Here is an 18784-nt window from a genome sequence, read left to right on the forward strand (position 1 = left end):
CCCCATGCAAATCCTGGACATAAGGACATGGGAGAGCGGCTAGCTGGTTGACAATGATATTGTTATCACAAGTGGAAAAAGGAAATAAAAGAAGATAGAGAAAATCTTCGGGCCACATTTGAGAGCTTTATGGTCTACTGCTCAGAACAAGGATGTCTAGAGAAAAGGAAAGCAGACAAATATTGACTTGCCAAATGTCAGGGCATATGCATGCACACACAGAAACACACACACACACACACACACACACACACACACACACACACACACACACACACACACACACACCAAAGCAGTCTAAATTCAAACCCTCAAAATGGACACGCTGCAGCACAGTCAGTCACCATACTCTTAATCCATTTTTGCCTGCAAACCAATTTGTCTGTCCAGTAGGTCACAGACACGTTTTTTTTCTTCCTCTCTCTGTTGCTCGTCCTTTTCGTCACTACAATGAAGCCATTTTCAGCACTCTTGCCCTGGGGAGACCGGGGGCATCTTAGTCCACATAACCCTTCCTCTCCCCTGGGCTGACATCAGAGCCTTGTTCAGGCAGTACAGTATTCTGAGCCTCGACCTTGTTTGGGCCAAAACAAACAAACCCTTCCAGCCCACCAAACGACCTCTTACTCTTCCTCCCCAACACCTCCCATCTCTGTCACAGAGGTGAAAGGTTCCATATTTCTCTGGCTTTTCCTAAACCCCCTTTTTTCCAGAGGGGTCAGTGGATGTTCTTAAGGTATGACATGTTGGCATGCTCCCCCTCGGTTTCGGCGCTCTGACACAAAGGCCTCTTAAAGCTTTGGGGAAGAAACGGGAGCTGGGCCGGGAGCAGAGAGAGGAACCACCCGGGCTCTCCTGGTGTGAAGTGGCAGGAAATGAGGACGGGACATCCCGAAGGTCAGTCAGTAAGGCTGGCTGCCCCTGTTCCCCCTCTGCTCCCTCTAACACAGGGGCCATTCCTCAGGGCCAAGGGCCCTGATATTAATAGCCTTGGTCTCCACAACAGAGGGAGACCACTTCCTAATGTGGATGTCAGGTCAGTTGGGGCCGGTTGTTAGGAATGAGTTTCCTATTGAGTAGTTGGTACATTGCTGGGTAAGACAGCTTTCATTTGAATGGTTTTATGCAAGTGATGTGGTTTTCTCTTTGCACTCAAATCAAGTGAATCTGGGATTGAACCAACAGAGACAGGCCACGGTGCGTAATGCAGGCCGCAATGTATACCAATGCACTGAAAAATTCACATCCACAGTTCACAACGGTAGCCATGATTAGTGGGGGACAGTTTTTTCTATCAAACATCTCCAGACCCAGTGTCACCCCCCTGGCCCGGGAAAGTCATGGAATGTTCCAGGACATAAACACTTATTTGAACTGTTGGAGCTGATCAATAACCCTTGGAGTTGGGTATTGGCGGCAGGACGGGAGGCAGCAGCTTTCTTCCATAAGAACCTGAGTCTGACCGCGAGGTGAACCCTCGTCCCCCACAACCACCGCAGGCCACAGCAACCCCACTGGATACAGCAATTGGCATGTTTTTACAGTGCTGTAAATGCCTTTATTGCTAAGGAGAAAGGGATGGTAGGCTGGGGGGAAGGAAGGCGGTTTTGGCTGTCATTTGCCAGTTTTTATATTCTGCCTGGGGAAAAAGGTGACTGTGTGAAGACGGGTCCAACAGATGCCTTTCAACAGTACCAGGCAAAATGAACCAGCAACATAAAAGAGTCCAGCAACTAAAAAGCAACTAAAGACAGGGCAACCTGGTATTCACATTTCACAAGAGACAACAAGCTGCAGCCACAAAAGACAACCATGTGTTGCTGTATTTCACCCAGTAAGATGGCATGAGTACTTGGTTCAGAAGCCGTAGACCAATAGGTCCTACAGTGTCTGCAGTGAAACAAAATGGCTATAGGGCTGGAAAGGGGAAACTGGAACGATGGTAGAATCTGCTGCATACGCTTTTCTCCACAGGTCAATAACCTGTAAAGATTTAGCATTTAGGGCCCATTATTTCCTGCTTTCAAGTCACACGTTGTCAAAGGCACTCCTGGGTTTATTAAGGCCAGAGTAGAGTCAGAATGCCTGGGGGGAGGGGACAGCAGGCAACACAATGACCTCTAGGACAGTAAATGTGACACAGGAAAAAGGAGGGGAAATCTTTGATTGGGAAGGAAGACAGACAGAAATGTAAACAGATGACTTTAAAAATGCACAAGTCCATTCGTTGTCAATGGGGTTGTGAGCGTTTCCGTAATGCATTGCCAATAACAAAGGGACTCTATGTACCTGAAGATTTGTTGGTATCAGTTGAACATCATTAATACAGATTATCCCTAAATGATGAGAACAGTCTGAAATATGTGGATGTCTTAAGTGTCCAGCTAGGAGAACATGGTTGCGAGCCAACAGAAACAAACTGCTGATATGGCTAAGCGGAGACTATCAGAAATCCAAAAACCAGAACAACTGGAAATGCAGAAAACATGCAGTGTTTAACTGCACTTAGGTGCACTGATTTACATACTTATTTCGCTTGTATCCAAAAATATATTTTCACCCCGTTAAACGCAGGTTTAAGTTTTATTGCCATAACTTCAAACAGGATGTGAAATCAATTCTACATGTAGAAGTATTTAAATATTCTAAAAACCTTCATCTTTGGCCGAGGTGTTTGCCAAATGACACAAAAGGAGTTTGCTGCTTGCTCTTTCCATTATGTAATTATGTTTGTCTGAGAGGGGGAGAAGGAGTCGGGGGGACTGAGCCATAATCTTTCCTAGCAAGAAAAAGTAGAAAAGGGAAGGAAAAAGTAGGGTGAGAAATGGAAAATAGCGAAAAATAATTTATTTACAAAAGTGGACAGTGCAACAGACCATTAACTTCCTCACTAAAACTTTTTTTTACAATGTCCTGCCACACATTCCAGATCTACCGCCCTCTTCCTTTTCAGCATCTCCCAGTCAGTCACTCTGCCGTGCACCACAGGACCCAGATATAGCGACGATAGAACCGAACATGACAGGCCACCGGCCGAGAGCCAACAAAGGCCAAGAATCAGCTGGGTAAAAATAGGACAAGCTGCCACTGTACAACTGAAAGGGGAGTTGATCCTTTTGATGTAGTTCTGTCCTTAAGCTGTTCTTGTCTATTAATGCTCTGTATTATGTCATGTTTCATGTTTTGTGTGGACCCCAGGAAGAGTAGCTACTGCTCTCGCAACAGCTAATGGGGATCCTAATAAAATACCAAATTTATAACTAGGTTTTTGACACCTGGAAGGGTAGTATAGTAGCTCCATTGACTGTGCTCAGACCTGAAAAGGGACAACTGGCTAGTCACGGCTCATACATTTAACAGAAAGCAGTAGCATCTCCTCGGAGAGGCTTTCGGAGCCCCAAACTACAGCCTGTTTACTCCAGTCAAAAATGATCCTCCCTCGGCCTGACCACCAAGATTAATATTCCGGGGCCATTTACATGTTTGCAACAGTTATAACACAATATCTACACTCTGCTTTTATGCTGCACCAAGTGGAATTAGCAGCATAAAAGCAAGCCTTGTATGTCCTGGCTACTTCCAGATGGCTTTGGGAGTGCCTTTATCTTTTTTTATTTTTATATATACACATGAAAGCGCCGCCGGCGGATCTTTGCTTAGCAGGTTCATTCTCTCTTCATCCCAAAAATATAAAAGTTTCAAAAAGCTTTTTATGAGGGAGCCTCTACCATAAATGGGATTCATAGCTCTCTAATCTGCGCTGAGAAATTGATCTAGAAGTTTCCAAAGCTATCATCCAACTTACATAATACATTAAAAGTCATGCCTCGGAGGATATTTATTTTTACGGCTCTTTACGTGACAAACAAATCATGTTTCCTTTTCCTCTGTCGGCATTGTGATAGTTTATTTCTATCACAAATATCTCATCAGACTCGCATATTTTGGGAGGGAATGTATTTTATAGATATATTTTAATTCATAAGAAATTACCAAGAACATATTGCATTTATAGTAAGCGTAGGTCTTAACCAGAGAACATTCCAGCATTTCTCCATACAACAGAATGCTGTTTGCTTGACAGCAATGGCAACTATGTACATAAAACTTTTACAAGGTTAACTGATTGTCACATAATTGAAGGATGCACACCCAATGACGTTTGGAATGGTGGTCAGGTCTGACATGGCACATTTCCCTAATAGCATTACACAAACAGAAAGCCATGCATTCTCTGTGATGACTGCTAATAGAAAGACTGAAGTGCATGGTTGTGAGATCATTTTAGGATACACGACAGTGCTCGCCCACACTCACGGGAACCTGCTCTCATACCCAGACTGCCTCTGTGAAAAAAGACAGTAGATAATCTAATAGCCACTGCAATGTATGATACATCGTTATGTCATTAGAACAACAATGTCAATGGTCTTCTGCTACGCCAGATAGAGAATTAGAGGCCTATTTTGCTGATTTTCCTCCTTCCAATAAATGTTTTTCCTTCTCAGAGAAAATTCCTTCTAATTTGGACTTTTTGATGCAGGGGTGACATAGTCTGATTAGTGAGGCCACATGTTCGCTCACTCTCACCATTTACAATTATGCAAAGGTTGGTCATACTCTCTCCAGTTAACTGGCCTCTGGGTGAGTAAGTTAATCAGTTAGTTCCATATAGATAAATAATAACCATCAGGGGCCCTCACAGATACAGATACAGATACAGTGATGATTCAGACTATGTACTGTATGATATACAGTTTGTTGGACTGACATGTATGGTTATTAACTGTGACTAGAACCCAGGATGTTATCCCTTAATGGAGCTGTGGAGCCTGGATGGACGTCATGAGGGCAGACAACAGCACAGTGGGTGGGTCAAGTTGCATCCACAGACGTCTGTGTTTAGAGAAGACAGAAGATATGAATAAGGGGTTTAAATGGTGAAATGAAATGTCATAACTGTCATTGTTCGTAAACCATGACACGCAGGCACACAGCAACTATAATTGTGTGTAACCCCAGTCAGATGTCCATCCAGTGTGTGTGTGTGTGTGCGTGTTGTACACGCATGTGCGTCGTGTGTCTGTGGCTCTCTGGCCCATGAAAGGGAGTGGGGCCTGACGAAAACACAAATCCATACTGGCCACAGGCTTCTCTCCAAACTATTTTCTGCTCAGCTGGTTTTAAATGAAGTTATTATGACTCATTAAAATGCCCGCAAGGTTGTGGAAGTCGGCCAATTCCGATTTAAATTTAGCTTCTCTCACAACCAAGCGCGCTCCCCCTAGTCCCCCTCCACTACACTTCCCTGGGTCTTTTTATTGCATTGCCCCCCCCCCCCCTTTTCGTTTGATCCAATACCACTGCTTTGCAAACACAGATTTATAGCTGATATCAATTCCTTGATCTTTGAACACAAACAGAACCCTATGAACAAACAAATCATCAATTCTGCCTGGAAAATAAGCCTGTGTGCGTGACATGCAAATAAATACATACAATACCTCTAGAAGGCAGACGCAACTTGAGTTACGAAGTTTCCTTATGCCTGCAGTTCCAAATATGTTACTGCTGATAAAAAGATTGGTCCCGCTGTAAATGACATGCAGCTTATAAAGGCATCATAAAGCCTTCATGAACACTACATGACTGTGTTACAAATCACCTATAACCATATGTTATGCTTTATAAAGAGTTCATAAATGTGGCATAACTGTGTGACATAACCCACTATGTCAAATATGACAAACCCTGTGCTTTATAAAGGGTGGCATAAGCACCGCTTAATAAAGGCTTTATAAATCACATTAAATTGAGGCTTCACAAAACATTTATAACCTTGTCATGCATCTTGGTAGAGCATTGCAACGCCAGGATAGTGGGTTTGATTCCTGGGATCACCCACACGTAAAAATGTATGTGTCACGTCCTGACCATGGTAACCTGTTATTTTCTATGGTAGAGTAGGTCAGGGCGTGATGGGGGGTGTTCTAGTTGAGTTTTTTCTATGTTACGTTCTAGTTTTGTATTTCTATGTTGGGTTGTTCTAGTTTTTGTATTTCTATGTTGGGCTTTGTTTGAGATTATCTCCAATTAGAGGCAGCTGGTCATCGTTGTCTCTAATTGGAGGTCATATTTAAGTTGGTGTTTGTCTCACCTGGGTTTGTGGGAGATTCATTTTGAGTAGTGTATGTTTCACCTCTGCGTCACGGTTTGTTGTTTTGTTTATTCAGTTTATTTATGTATTGCATAGTTTCACAGTATAAATAAAATGTGGAACGACACACGCTGCACTTTGGTCCGCTCATTCCTATGACAACCGTGACAGTAAGTCGCTTTGGATAAGTGTCTGCTAAATTGTATATATTTCACTAAAACATTTCTAGGATGGCCCAACCTCGGGTGCATGGTCAATATTGGACTTGACCTGAACTTCCTCCAAAATGCTGTGCTGCAGGATGACACACATTCTAAAGTGCAGTCATGCATAGCAAAAAAAATTGGTAGGGACTTTTAAAATCCATTAATATTTTCTGCTTACTTTTTTTTCTCAAAATTCAGTTCTCTTGGTTTTGTTTTTCCAGGCTTCGGATTTCCCATTGTTTTTCTGGTTATCACAGTTTTTTCCCCAATTTTTTTTAGAGAAAAATAACTACATTGGATTTTCTGTGTTCACAACAATGCTTATACCACATCAGGGGATGACTTTTGAGGTCTGGGAAAAATCTTAAACTTTTGAGTTTAGTTGCCCTTTAATTCATTGAGCATGTTTTCTGTAGTGCAGTAAGCGCACTGATGTGCTTCGGCCGCCAATTGAATGGGTGGAGTAAAAGGCCAGCAACACTCCTATTATTCAGAGCTCCATGAAATTACACCATATTAGAGGTCAACCGATTAATCGGAATGGCCGATTAATTAGGGCCGATTTCAAGTTTTCATAACAACCGGTAATCGGTATTTTTGGCCACCGATTTGCGGATTAGTGGATTTATTTTGATTTTTTTAACTAAGCAAGTCAGTTAAGAATACATTCTTATTTTCAATGACAGCCTAGGAATGGTGGGTTAACTGCCTTGTTCAGGGGCAGAACGACAGATTTTTACCTTGTCAGCTTGGGGATTCAATCTTGCAACCTTACGGTTAACTAGTCCAACGCTCTAACCACCTGCTTTACATTGCACTCCACGAGGAGCCTGCCTGTTACGCGAATGCAGTAAGAAGTCAAGGTAAGATGCTAGCTAGCATTAAACTTATCTTATAAAAAACAATCAATCAATCATAAATAAACTACACATGGTTGATGATATTACTAGTTTATCTAGCCTGTCCTGCGTTGCATTACTTTAAATGGGTTGATGGACCTGCAAAGCTTGCGTTTGTGTGTGTGTCAGAACCAAGATGATTTGGATAAGTCCAACCTGACACTACCGCACCAGGTATTCCCCTTCTGTTCCCATGCTGGAGACCAGGGCTTGATTACAACCTGTTACAAGGGGGAGTGGGTGAACATGTCAAAGACCTGACTGGGACCAGCACCGTGCAGTATGGCTCGTTGTTGTTGTGTGCATGTTTGTGTACTAAGGAACATGTAACTTGGTTCCAGAAGATAGACACTTTCAATTTCTTTAGGTTGTGGGCTTTCATCAAGTGAAGTGTTTCTTGGTGTAACATCATCTCCAAGCTATTGCACATATAAGCCTGGGATATCAACAATTCAAAGTTGGCCTTAGTGGGAGTGTAACTCAGTAAAGTATTTGTGACCTTACTGAGTAAAGTATTTGTCATCGTCACTACTTAACACAGTCAAAAAGTAAAAATTATTGCTTATCCCTGCCCATTCTCACAATTTCTATTCTTAAAATGTGTTTTTAAACCTAGCCCTAACTAAACCTAGCCCTAACTAAACCTAGCCCTAACTAAACCTAGCCCTAACTAAACATAGCCCTAACTAAACATAGCCCTAAGTTTGAGCGTGTGACATCCTTCAGCACAACATGTCACCCTTTATAAAGCACATGTTTATATCATATTCAACACAGTGGGTTATGTCACATTTGACATTGGTGATTATGTCACACAGTTACGACACATTTATGAACCCTTTATAAAGCATGACATAGTTATATGTGCTTTGTTACACATGTATGTAGTGTTTATGAAGGAATTATGAAGGCTTTATGACGCCTTTATAAGCTGAATGTAAATTAAAGCTGAACCAAAATTTCTAACAATAATAACCACCTCTCAATTGCAATTACTTTCGACCGTAAACATTGTTTATGTTGCTGGCTTTCCTTGCAAGTATTATTCTGACTAATCATGACTGCTTCACATCACTTCCTGAATATCAACTTCCATGTCTTGTTAAGTGGGCAACGTTGACATTTAAGGGATCAGTGTTGATGTTATCATTATATTTCATCATTCTGTATGGCATTCCTCTGAATTGCTTAATGGAAAGAATGATTATCACTATTAACAAATAAATAAATGGCTCCGTCATTCTGACAAATCCATTGTGCCTGCCCTTCCCTATTTGAGCCGTTGTCAGGGATCTTCCACTAAAGAGTTACTCCAAAGATAAAATACCTAGAGCAAGCAAAGTCCAACTGATCTTTGCACAGCCCTTTGCGCAACATTCACTATTATAGGAATAAGAGCTGCACTTCCATTCAGTCTCTCTCTCCCCTGAACCCGTGAGGGACACCCCCGCCCCCACCTCCTTTCCTCGTCTCTGACAGCAGCAGCTCAGAGGGAGAAAAAAATGAAGCAAATACAAAATTCAATGGGCTGTGTTCTGTTATAGAAAGGCACACAGTGTACTGTACAGCCCATAAAACTGAAAAACAGCCTCCAGACACTGCCGCAATCACCCTCCATCAAAACACTTTGTCTCGCATACAAAAATAAGAGCCGGCATCGAGCTGAATACCAAATCAGCCCATTAGAGCACAGGGGCACTTGCTACTTAGCAACCAAAGGGATTTAAAGCGGCAATACCCTCACAGAGTAAGATCCAGATCCTTTCTTCCTACAGGGGTATTATGGGCTAGTTGGGAGCTTCCTTTTGAGGTTTATTTTGGTGCACCAGAGATGTTTTTACAAAAGGACGGTTAACGGACAAGACGATTTAGAATTTCGTATTGTATCGTATAAATAAAATGCCATGTCGGCGATGTAATTCGATGGGCGCTACTTGTGAGGTTGAAAGCATCGTAAATCATTGAGAATATGTTGACTCAATTTAACTGACCTCGTTGCGAAGATCTAAGGCCGGGACCAAATGCATTTTTAGCCAACAGAATGAAACACGTTCTAGGTGATGTTTGTATGTAGTACTAGACATAGAATTCAATGAATGGTACAAGAACAGTCAAAACACACAGATTTAAAAATGTACCACATAATATAGCAGGTTACTAAAACAGGATCCAATTTAGATAGTGAGCTAACTTTGACACAACATTCAGTAGTAATCAGTGATTTACTACAATGATACAAACACTGTAGCGCCTCACCTACTGGTGGAATAGTGAAGAACCTTAAGAGAATCAATACTGGGCCATCCACAGTGCTGTCATGGCTTAATGATAGATGACTCACTGCCAAAAGTGTCACCTCTCACATTATGTCAAATACAGCCTAGGCCAGGGATACTCAACTCTTACCCTACGAGGTCCAGAGCCTGCTGGTTTTCTGTTCTACCTGATCATTAATTGCACACACCTGGTGCCCCAGGTCTAAATCAGTCCCTGATTAGAGGGGAACAATGAAAAAAATGCAGTGGAACTGGCTTCGAGGTCCCGAGTGGAGTTTGAGGGGCCTAGGCCATCCCTCTCACATACTGTACAGCCTAGATAGACCATCACTTTTTTCAGAGGCTTATAGAGTGCAGCCAGGTAAGTACATTGAGTTCCGGCTAAAAGGGCACAGGCTACTGAGGGAACACTATTCCCAGTCAAGTCCCATTCCAGATGGATGGATGTCTTAACTGGTTCCATCCAGTTGCCAGACAATTACTGAGGCCATTACGACCAGGGACCCAATAATCTCTCCTGGACCTGTATAATGTAGGCAGATTTATGCCCCACATAATTCAAGTGTTGTTTTAAATAGGGGTTTAATGTACATCAACAGGTCAGGGAAAGTATTATGGGTTTAAACCCCCAGAAAGGAGTTAGGGCACGCAGCCAAACAGAAGCTCAGCCCATTTATCCACGCTGTCTGTCATCCTGTGCTAATGTACTGGAGGGAGGGATAGAGGGAAGGAGTGGCGGCGGTGGACTATGGTGTTAGCTGTTGTGAAAAATACACATGTAAATCACTGGTCATTTTTTTCCATAGTCATTTTTTTCTCCTGAACTTTTTAAGAGATTTCCCTCCACAACATCCCCCTATTCCCTCCTCCTCTTCCCCCTTCCCTGTCTCAAGTCGCAAGGCCCTTCTCTATTTTGGAATATGTGGCTTGGAAGGCAGTCAAGTTTCATTAATTTATGGTTTGGGTACAGTATGTTCCTGGACACACATCTGCGAGCGATCATAAATGCACTGGAATGCTGGCAGAACATCCAGACCTGCCGGCACAACCATGATGTCATCAGTGAGAGAAGAGCTGGAGCGGGGCCAAGAGAGCTCCGCCAAGCAGCTCCACTCCTCGCTCTCTGCTCCGACAGCAGAGAGATGGATAGGGAGAGAGAGAGAGAGAGAGTGGTGGCAGAGGGAGAGTGAAAGCAAGGCAGAGGGAAGGAGAGAGAGAGAAAGTGAATGAGAGGGAAGAGAGCTCGTGAGTGAAAGAGAGGGAGGAGAGAGAGCAGTAGCAAAGGGAGAATGAAACAGAGAGAGTGGGAGGCAGAGGGAAAGAGAGAGAGAGACATAGAGACAGCAAGGGAGACAGCGAGAGAGACAGCGAGAGAGACAGCAAGAGAGGGAACACCTTCCCCTGGGCTTTTCTCCTCCTCCCCCCTATGTCTTTTCCCCTCTCCTCCCCTCCACAGCACTCGCTTTTTCAAATGCCTCACATTTTTCAATGTCTTAATGCTTTAGCCATTTATATGGCACACACAGAGAAGTGGGAGCAGGTGTTTGTCAGGTGCACTGAGAGTTAACTATGTCAGGGTTGATTTGAGGTGGGGGGGGGGGGGGGGGGGGGGGGGGGCAAGATCTTGGCCCTTGGCTTCTCTGTGCTGTAATGGCAACCCAATGATATTGATATTTACAGTCAGCTTGGTGACATGGACCAGGTCTAAAACAACCATGGGGCAGGGAGCATTAACGTTTAACACTGTAACCCAAGTAAGGGTTAGAGCAGGAAGACCAACAGGAGAGGCAATGCAATGCTAGCAATGGGAGTTGAACAATCCCCAGGGTGGTGGGACAAACAGTGAGCCATCGCATAAATATCTGGTAACCCCAAAACAGGTGGCATGCCTCCCTTTTCCTGGTAGTCCACCGGCATTAGCAGCGGTTTCATCGATTGAATGTAGTGTGTGTGTGTTTCTGAGTGCATGCATGCGTATTTGTTGAATGACTATGTTCGGTGTGTGTGTGTGTGTGTGTGTGTGTGTGTGTGTGTGTGTGTGTGTGTGTGTGTGTGTGTGTGTGTGTGTGTGTGTGCCACTTGACTGCCTATACATCTGGTTAATCTGCTAACTCTCAGATGGTTATGTACTGTAAACAGAGGATTAGCGCTTACTTTGATGGTACATACTGTATTTTTTCCACTCACCGAGCCTGAACAGCCATGGTTGGGAGGAGAGAATTATCTCATCATAAAAATAACCGATGTGCTTTCAAAATGCAACTATGGCTCTTTCCACATTGACGAGAGTTAAGGAGATTCAAGAGATTCTCAAGAGACATTACTGTAATGTAAACTTCCTTTCTCGAGAGTCATCTCCCTCCGAGCAGGGCAGTGTAAACATAATTGTGTCTGAGCGCAACACCCCTACAGTAAAAATCCTAATTGCAGAGCAATGTTTTTGAAATATCTGAAATGTATAGATGTTTTCCTTACATTTGAGACTTGTTTATTGAGTTTTTAAATGAAATTGCAGTAACAGCCAGTTACTTTACATTGTGAAATTGTCGCCGTAGCTTAAAAAATAAATAAACTGTGCTTTGGCTGGCTGCGCTGAGCCGCGTAAAACAGCCGATGTCAACTCGCTCGTTTTCAGACGCAATTTGTTTTACCACGTGATGATTTCCATAATATTTATAAAAATGAAGCCTGGTTTGTTCTAATGTTTTAAGGATGGCCTACTGTACTTTCATATTTGTATGAGCATGGTAATCATTCACTTTTGATAGGTTAACATACTTCATGAAGACATGTTCTTAGTTTTAGCTAGAGGGCTTTTGTCTTGAAGCTAAAATGTAATGAGTGTAGGGATGAGAAAATAAATTGTCTTCACTTCATTAATTGTCTTCACATGCTTGTGAACTGTTGCATTATTCAAGTTTGTAATATGGTTAAGATGAAAAGTTGCTTGCTGAATAGTTGTAAGTATATGCTTTATATACACATTATGTCAATTGAAATCTCATCGGAGTGCCTCTGCTAGAAATCTTCAATATGAATAAGCTCTATGAATCATCTAAGTATTTGTGGGCCAAGACTATTCCACAACACTCAACCAACAGGGATACCATGGCATTTCACATCACACCCCTGAATGGGCCGGAGCTTCTCCCATCCCAAAACTCTGAGTCACTGTTCCTCCAGTCAGACCTGCCCCCCCCCCCCCCCGGCTCCTAGGCCGCGGTGACATTAACCTGGGGAAAAACACAGGCACACGCCATTCCTTTATCGGGTCCCAAGCCCACCCGTGGCCCCCTAATCAGCTTACTGCGTCGGTGCCACCAGACTCCCTCATTCAACAGGTACCCTCCTCTCTCCGAGGGATCAACCAACACCACGGCAAAAAAAAAAAAAAAAAAACTGGCACAAGACTCACTGTACATACTGTACCCTCTGCTGTGGCAGGCAGCCCAGACTGGCGAGCCGCCAAGTCTCCGATAAAACAAGCACACGGAGTGAATGAGAGCAGGCGAGAGAGACAGGCTGCACTGGCAGAGTTGAGCAGGGAGGGGCAGCGACGGCTGAAATGGTACACATCACACACAGTACACTATGCATACCAACAAGCACTCCTCCTCCTCCTTCCCTCCATCTCTCTTTCTCTCTCTGTATGTCTGAGGCTAGGTGAAGGGTGGTGGTGGTGGGTGGAGGGGGAGAGGAAGGGGGGCAAGCACAAGGGCTTGTAATGTGTCATTTCGGAGCGAGAGACAATAAAAATCGAGGCAGGCACTGAGGCCAGGATGGGGGGAAAAAAAAGACTTGAAAGTCTGAGGTAAAGATAAATAAATAAATAATCAAAGGGCTTCGGCTCATCACTAGTCTCCCCCTAACCATTGCTGTCTTGATAGAAGCACTTGTCTGCTTTACGCCATACCAAAGCTCCAACGTGTCAACACTGACGTGTACACAGCACAGGTTGGTATTGTGCGTCAAGCAAGCCAGGACCGCAAAAGTTTCGGAGGTGGAGCTAAAAATACAATGCCCACATCCTTTACTCACTCTTCATTTGTGAGGGGAATAATTTCTTGTGGTTCTTCCTAGAGTTTCAAATGTTTGTAAAATGGCAGGCAGACGATTGTCCTTTTGTCCTCGCGACGCAGCCAGCCATGTTTGCCATTTTCCTTTTTAGCTTGACACTCATTGACAACTTCGATGAATTACAGAGTATTTCTGGAGGGTGACCAAGAATCTGAGCCAACATCCATCTGTCAGGGCAGAGTATTCACCCACTCCCTCACCTGTTGAAAGCAGTCAACTTTAGAGTTTAGTAACCGCTGCACTGGAATGTGCTAGTCATGACTCACAACGCTGATGATTGAACCAATAATCTGCTGAATGACTTGGTTAATTATGTTGCAGACCAGACCTGGACTCAATCAGTTTGGGGAAACTAAGGCCAACCAGGTTAGCCTTTACTCTGCAGCCTAGCTGCTAAAGACTGGTTTCCACTGGTGCTGGGGAGCTAGGCGAGATGTAGTAGAACCCTCTTTTGAAGTCTTCTCTAGTCTTTCTTTGAGGTAAGGAGACGCGTCTGAGCCCAGGATTACCCGGACTCACTTTAAAACTTCCACCACACAATAATTCTTCCCCCAAGGATTGTTTAATTACATGCACCATCTTACTGTCGCAGCAGGAGTTGTCGGAGGCTGCAGCACGAGGCAAACTATGCTGATTTTCCAAGAGAAGAAGAAACTCTTTAAGGTCATGGCATTTTGGCTCTAGAATCTGAGAAACTGGGAGAATGTGTTGGGGTCTCCCCGACCTGCACTGTATTTATTATACTGTTGTATTCAGAAATGTCACAGCCAGCTCTAATACAGACATGCTTTTTATTATGGATGTCGAACAAGAAATGTGTTTGTGTTCTCTGAGTAGCAGGCGTGTTTGTGTTCTCTGAGTAGCAGGCGTGTTTGTGTTCTCTGAGTAGCAGGCGTGTTTGTGTTCTGAGTAGCAGGCGTGTTTGTGTTCTCTGAGTAGCAGGCGTGTTTGTGTTCTCTGAGTAGCAGGCGTGTTTGTGTTCTCTGAGTAGCAGGCGTGTTTGTGTTCTCTGAGTAGCAGGCGTGTTTGTGTTCTCTGAGTAGCAGGCGTGTTTGTGTTCTCTGAGTAGCAGGCGTGTTTGTGTTCTCTGAGTAGCAGGCGTGTTTGTGTTCTCTGAGTAGCAGGCGTGTTTGTGTTCTCTGAGTAGCAGGCGTGTTTGTGTTCTCTGAGTAGCAGGCGTGTTTGTGTTCTCTGAGTAGCAGGCGTGTTTGTGTTCTCTGAGTAGCAGGCGTGTTTGTGTTCTCTGAGTAGCAGGCGTGTTTGTGTTCTCTGAGTAGCAGGCGTGTTTGTGTTCTCTGAGTAGCAGGCGTGTTTGTGTTCTCTGAGTAGCAGGCGTGTTTGTGTTCTCTGAGTAGCAGGCGTGTTTGTGTTCTCTGAGTAGCAGGCGTGTTTGTGTTCTGAGTAGCAGGCGTGTTTGTGTTCTCTGAGTAGCAGGCGTGTTTGTGTTCTCTGAGTAGCAGGCGTGTTTGTGTTCTCTGAGTAGCAGGCGTGTTTGTGTTCTGAGTAGCAGGCGTGTTTGTGTTCTGAGTAGCAGGCGTGTTTGTGTTCTCTGAGTAGCAGGCGTGTTTGTGTTCTCTGAGTAGCAGGCGTGTTTGTGTTCTGAGTAGCAGGCGTGTTTGTGTTCTCTGAGTAGCAGGCGTGTTTGTGTTCTGAGTAGCAGGCGTGTTTGTGTTCTCTGAGTAGCAGGCGTGTTTGTGTTCTGAGTAGCAGGCGTGTTTGTGTTCTCTGAGTAGCAGGTGTGTTGTCGTGGGGATGTGGAAGGGGATTCGAAAATAAACATATTTCCTTAAAGCAGGCTTTAATAATAATAATAATATATTTCCTTAGATCAGGCCAACACGTGGCGGGGTAAGGGGAGAACCACACATGGTTGGGGTCGACCAACAGGCAACCCAAAGTCCCATGGGTTTTACAGACAGTCTAAAATCCATCTGCACTTAAGGCCTTAGGAGACGAGTTCAGTTCCCTATTAAAAAAAGAAGTCCAATAAAAAAAAAAGCCCAACTGTGCTAAGTAGGCCCCTGAATCCACAGGCTGTCCGTGGACAGAGTGTCAGCCTGGCTGGATCAATAGCCGCTGTGTGTTGAATTACATGGCTTTTAGACGGCTAATGTCATGGCCCAGGCCCTAACCAATGGGACCAATATCTCCACTGAACGCTGATTTAAAACCACTGCAGCCCGATGTAAATCCTGAAATAGATCCAATGTTATGGGTCTTTATCAGTTCATTAAATCATATGCACGAGTACTAGTTATCCCATTTCAGTATCAAGCCTGTATATTGTACAGCCAATATTAAATTCCATTATCTAATGTTCTAATATAGAGTAGAATGTGCTGATTCTTACCTGAGTGAGACAGCAAGTGCATCCTAAGGCGTAGGCTGTCCAGAAAGCGTTTCCCACAAAGCTCACATCCATAGGTCTTCATTCCGCTGTGCAGCTTCCTGTAAAGATGAGGAAGAAACATATCATCAGGACATTGTCCCGATTTCACAATCAATGTAAAATCAGACAGAGAGATACATTTCTGAATGAAACCTGTGAATTGCCATTCAGCTGCCTACATCACTGTATACTGTGCTGCTCACAATGATATCCTCGTATCGTCAAACACTTTGCTTCTCAGATAGTCTTTTAAGACTATGTCACCAACCATTAATTAGCACATAAAAACATAACAGTAAATGTAAATAAAAATAGCAAGACAGCATCGGAACTTTACTTTATTCTAGCTATAAATCACTAAATGCTATTCCACCGTGGTGTTACCGTGGCGAGCATGCATACCCATCACAGAACTCAAGAGTAGTGGATGGATTAGGTCCTATAAAGTGGACGATGATGATTTACACAGAGACGTAAAAGGCAAGCAGGCTAATGTTATGACCCTTTATGATGTTACGACCCTTTATGATGCCGCGCCAGTTGAGTCCCGTTGTCTATTCCTATTATATAAGAAATTTGTTATGGGAATGGCTCCTTTAACGCTCAGTCAAAATGGCTGCCGCCTGAAAGAAAACATGTTGGTGCTTTTTAAGCTGAAAGGCGTGGGTTGAAACAACGTACTGCAGGGCTACATGGTTGTGGCCCAGAGGGTCAAACCTAAACCAAGGGTCAATCTTTAATTACGCAGAAAAGAAAACTGGGGGGTTACATACCTACACAACCTTCAACAGTATCGAAAGACAACCTATGGGAAGATTTCAGTTTGGAGATGCAGTAGGAACTTTGACAACTCAATCTGTTGCAAAAACCTCAAACACCCGGGGGCAGAACCAAAACAGGCTTTTGTTCAAACATATCTAAATATGTTCTGAAGCAATTAAAGGGCACACAGATTGACAAACAAATTGTAATTTTTACAGATAGCTTCAATTAACTTGAGAAACACGTGCGCAACCACCCACCTGTGCATGCACGCACGCACGCAGCCACCCACCCACGCACACACACACTTAGCTTTAGGACACATTTCATCCTTCAAGGAAGAGATGAGTAGGTCAAGAATGGCTTGACAATCCACACACACAGAACGACTTCAAACCACTGTTCACTACCCCCCCCATCAAATGTCAAAAAATTCACCCCTAGCAGGTAATCCCTTTATTGTTTTATTGATGTTCTTGCTTAAGTGGGCCTCACCGGAGCTCAAAGACCACTGGCAATTTGTTAAACATGTCTTTTTATTACCATACTTACAGCATTCTGTAACTGTTACCAGAAAAGTAATTAGCTCATTGTTTGCACCTCCGCGCCAAATGCTGTAGGTCTCAGAATGGGAAACAAAGACATATGCTACAGTTCTCACAATTCCATTTGTGCACAAATAAAACTAATGTTACTAAACTGAGTCGAAAGCTGAGAGAAAATGTTATGTAAAAAGGATGTGAGTGAAAACTATACCCTAAATACATTTTTTATATTTATGTTCAGGTGAGGAGCCATTTTTTGTCTCATGCATTGTATGTCTGAATGAGGTGATAATCAGAGCACTTCAAGCTGGAGTGTCTTGGTATCACATCAGATGATGGAAACAATAGTCTTAGTGTGCCAGTTCTTGGGGAAACAATACCCTTGATAGGTAGATCTGCTAAACTTCATAAACTTGACACAGCGATCCATCTTCGCGTCTCACAAAAGGGCTGAGGATGTTGGGTATCAAAATGACAATTGATTGATGTCATTCGCCAAATCAAAATTGATTTACAACTCCTTTGTGCTGCGACTGAAATCAGGCCGGTTTTGACAATGGTGGCAAGAGTTATGAAGCGAGGATGTCTGGTATAAATTCAATAAAGATTAATGGAAAACAGTTTTGAGGACTGAGGGTAAGGAGAGGGAGAGAAAATGAACAAAGGAAGAGGGGCGCGAGAGAAAAAAAACCCTGATAAAACTAGCGAAAAACCTTCCAAATTCCTGATGGCTGTCTTAACAGAGTAGGATTTGGGGAGAGACCTCGACAAACAAAAGAAAGAATGAGGCAGCAAAGCCCTTAGGCAAGCTGTAAGTAATTAAATAGGCCTGTAAACGCCTCCAAAAATAAAAAGGGGCCACTTCAAAAGACGAGGACGGGTGAGCGGCTGAGGCAGGAGAGAGGAGCTGGGAAAAGACCAGGGGTCCGCGCACCTTGGGGACCCTGACTGATGCACACAGGCACAACGTCTTACTGTAGGGGACACACTCTGGGAGGCTTTTCAAAGGCCTTTTGTTGTAGCCCCTCAATCTGGCCATTGTCCCCCTGTACAGCACGCTGATGAAGAAATAGATGGACTTATTAAGGGGACTGCAAGGGGCTGGAGAGAGGGGAGCATGTGTACTGACTCTACCTTAAATGCATGGATAGGAGGGAGGTGTGGGAAACAGGAGGCTGCTGTCCATCTGGGGGGATTGGAGCTGAATCTAATTGCGGACCGGCTCGTATGAAGCAGACAGGAACCTGATGGTGTTTCTACCAGACTGACAGTGGTTTATAGGGCTCTGTATATTTAGGATACTAGGGAATAGTTGCAACATGCTACGTCTGTTCTTCGCTATGCAGCTTAAGGAGGCATGTGTTTCAAACCAAATTAGGCTGGGCAATTGAGTACGCTCAGTCAGGCAGGGCTATTGCAATTGTCACGAAATAATCACTAGTGTAGCGTTTCTGTTGGGAAAGCTAAGAATAC

General features: G+C 43.7%; 1 protein-coding gene across 2 annotated transcripts in view; it reads right to left on the bottom strand.

The window, feature by feature from the left end:
- Positions 1–18784, bottom strand: part of LOC106603639 (zinc finger and BTB domain-containing protein 16-A) — a 157537-nt gene that overhangs the window by 64120 nt on the left and 74633 nt on the right. For both annotated transcript variants that reach the window (XM_014197535.3, XM_014197534.3), the window contains exon 3: positions 15966–16063. In XM_014197535.3, the coding sequence (XP_014053010.2) occupies positions 15966–16063 (98 nt within the window). The remainder of the gene's footprint in view (positions 1–15965; positions 16064–18784) is intronic.

Source organism: Salmo salar, chromosome 04, assembly GCF_965601325.2.
Source record: "Salmo salar chromosome 04, fSalSal1, whole genome shotgun sequence".
NCBI classification, from domain to species: domain Eukaryota; kingdom Metazoa; phylum Chordata; class Actinopteri; order Salmoniformes; family Salmonidae; genus Salmo; species Salmo salar.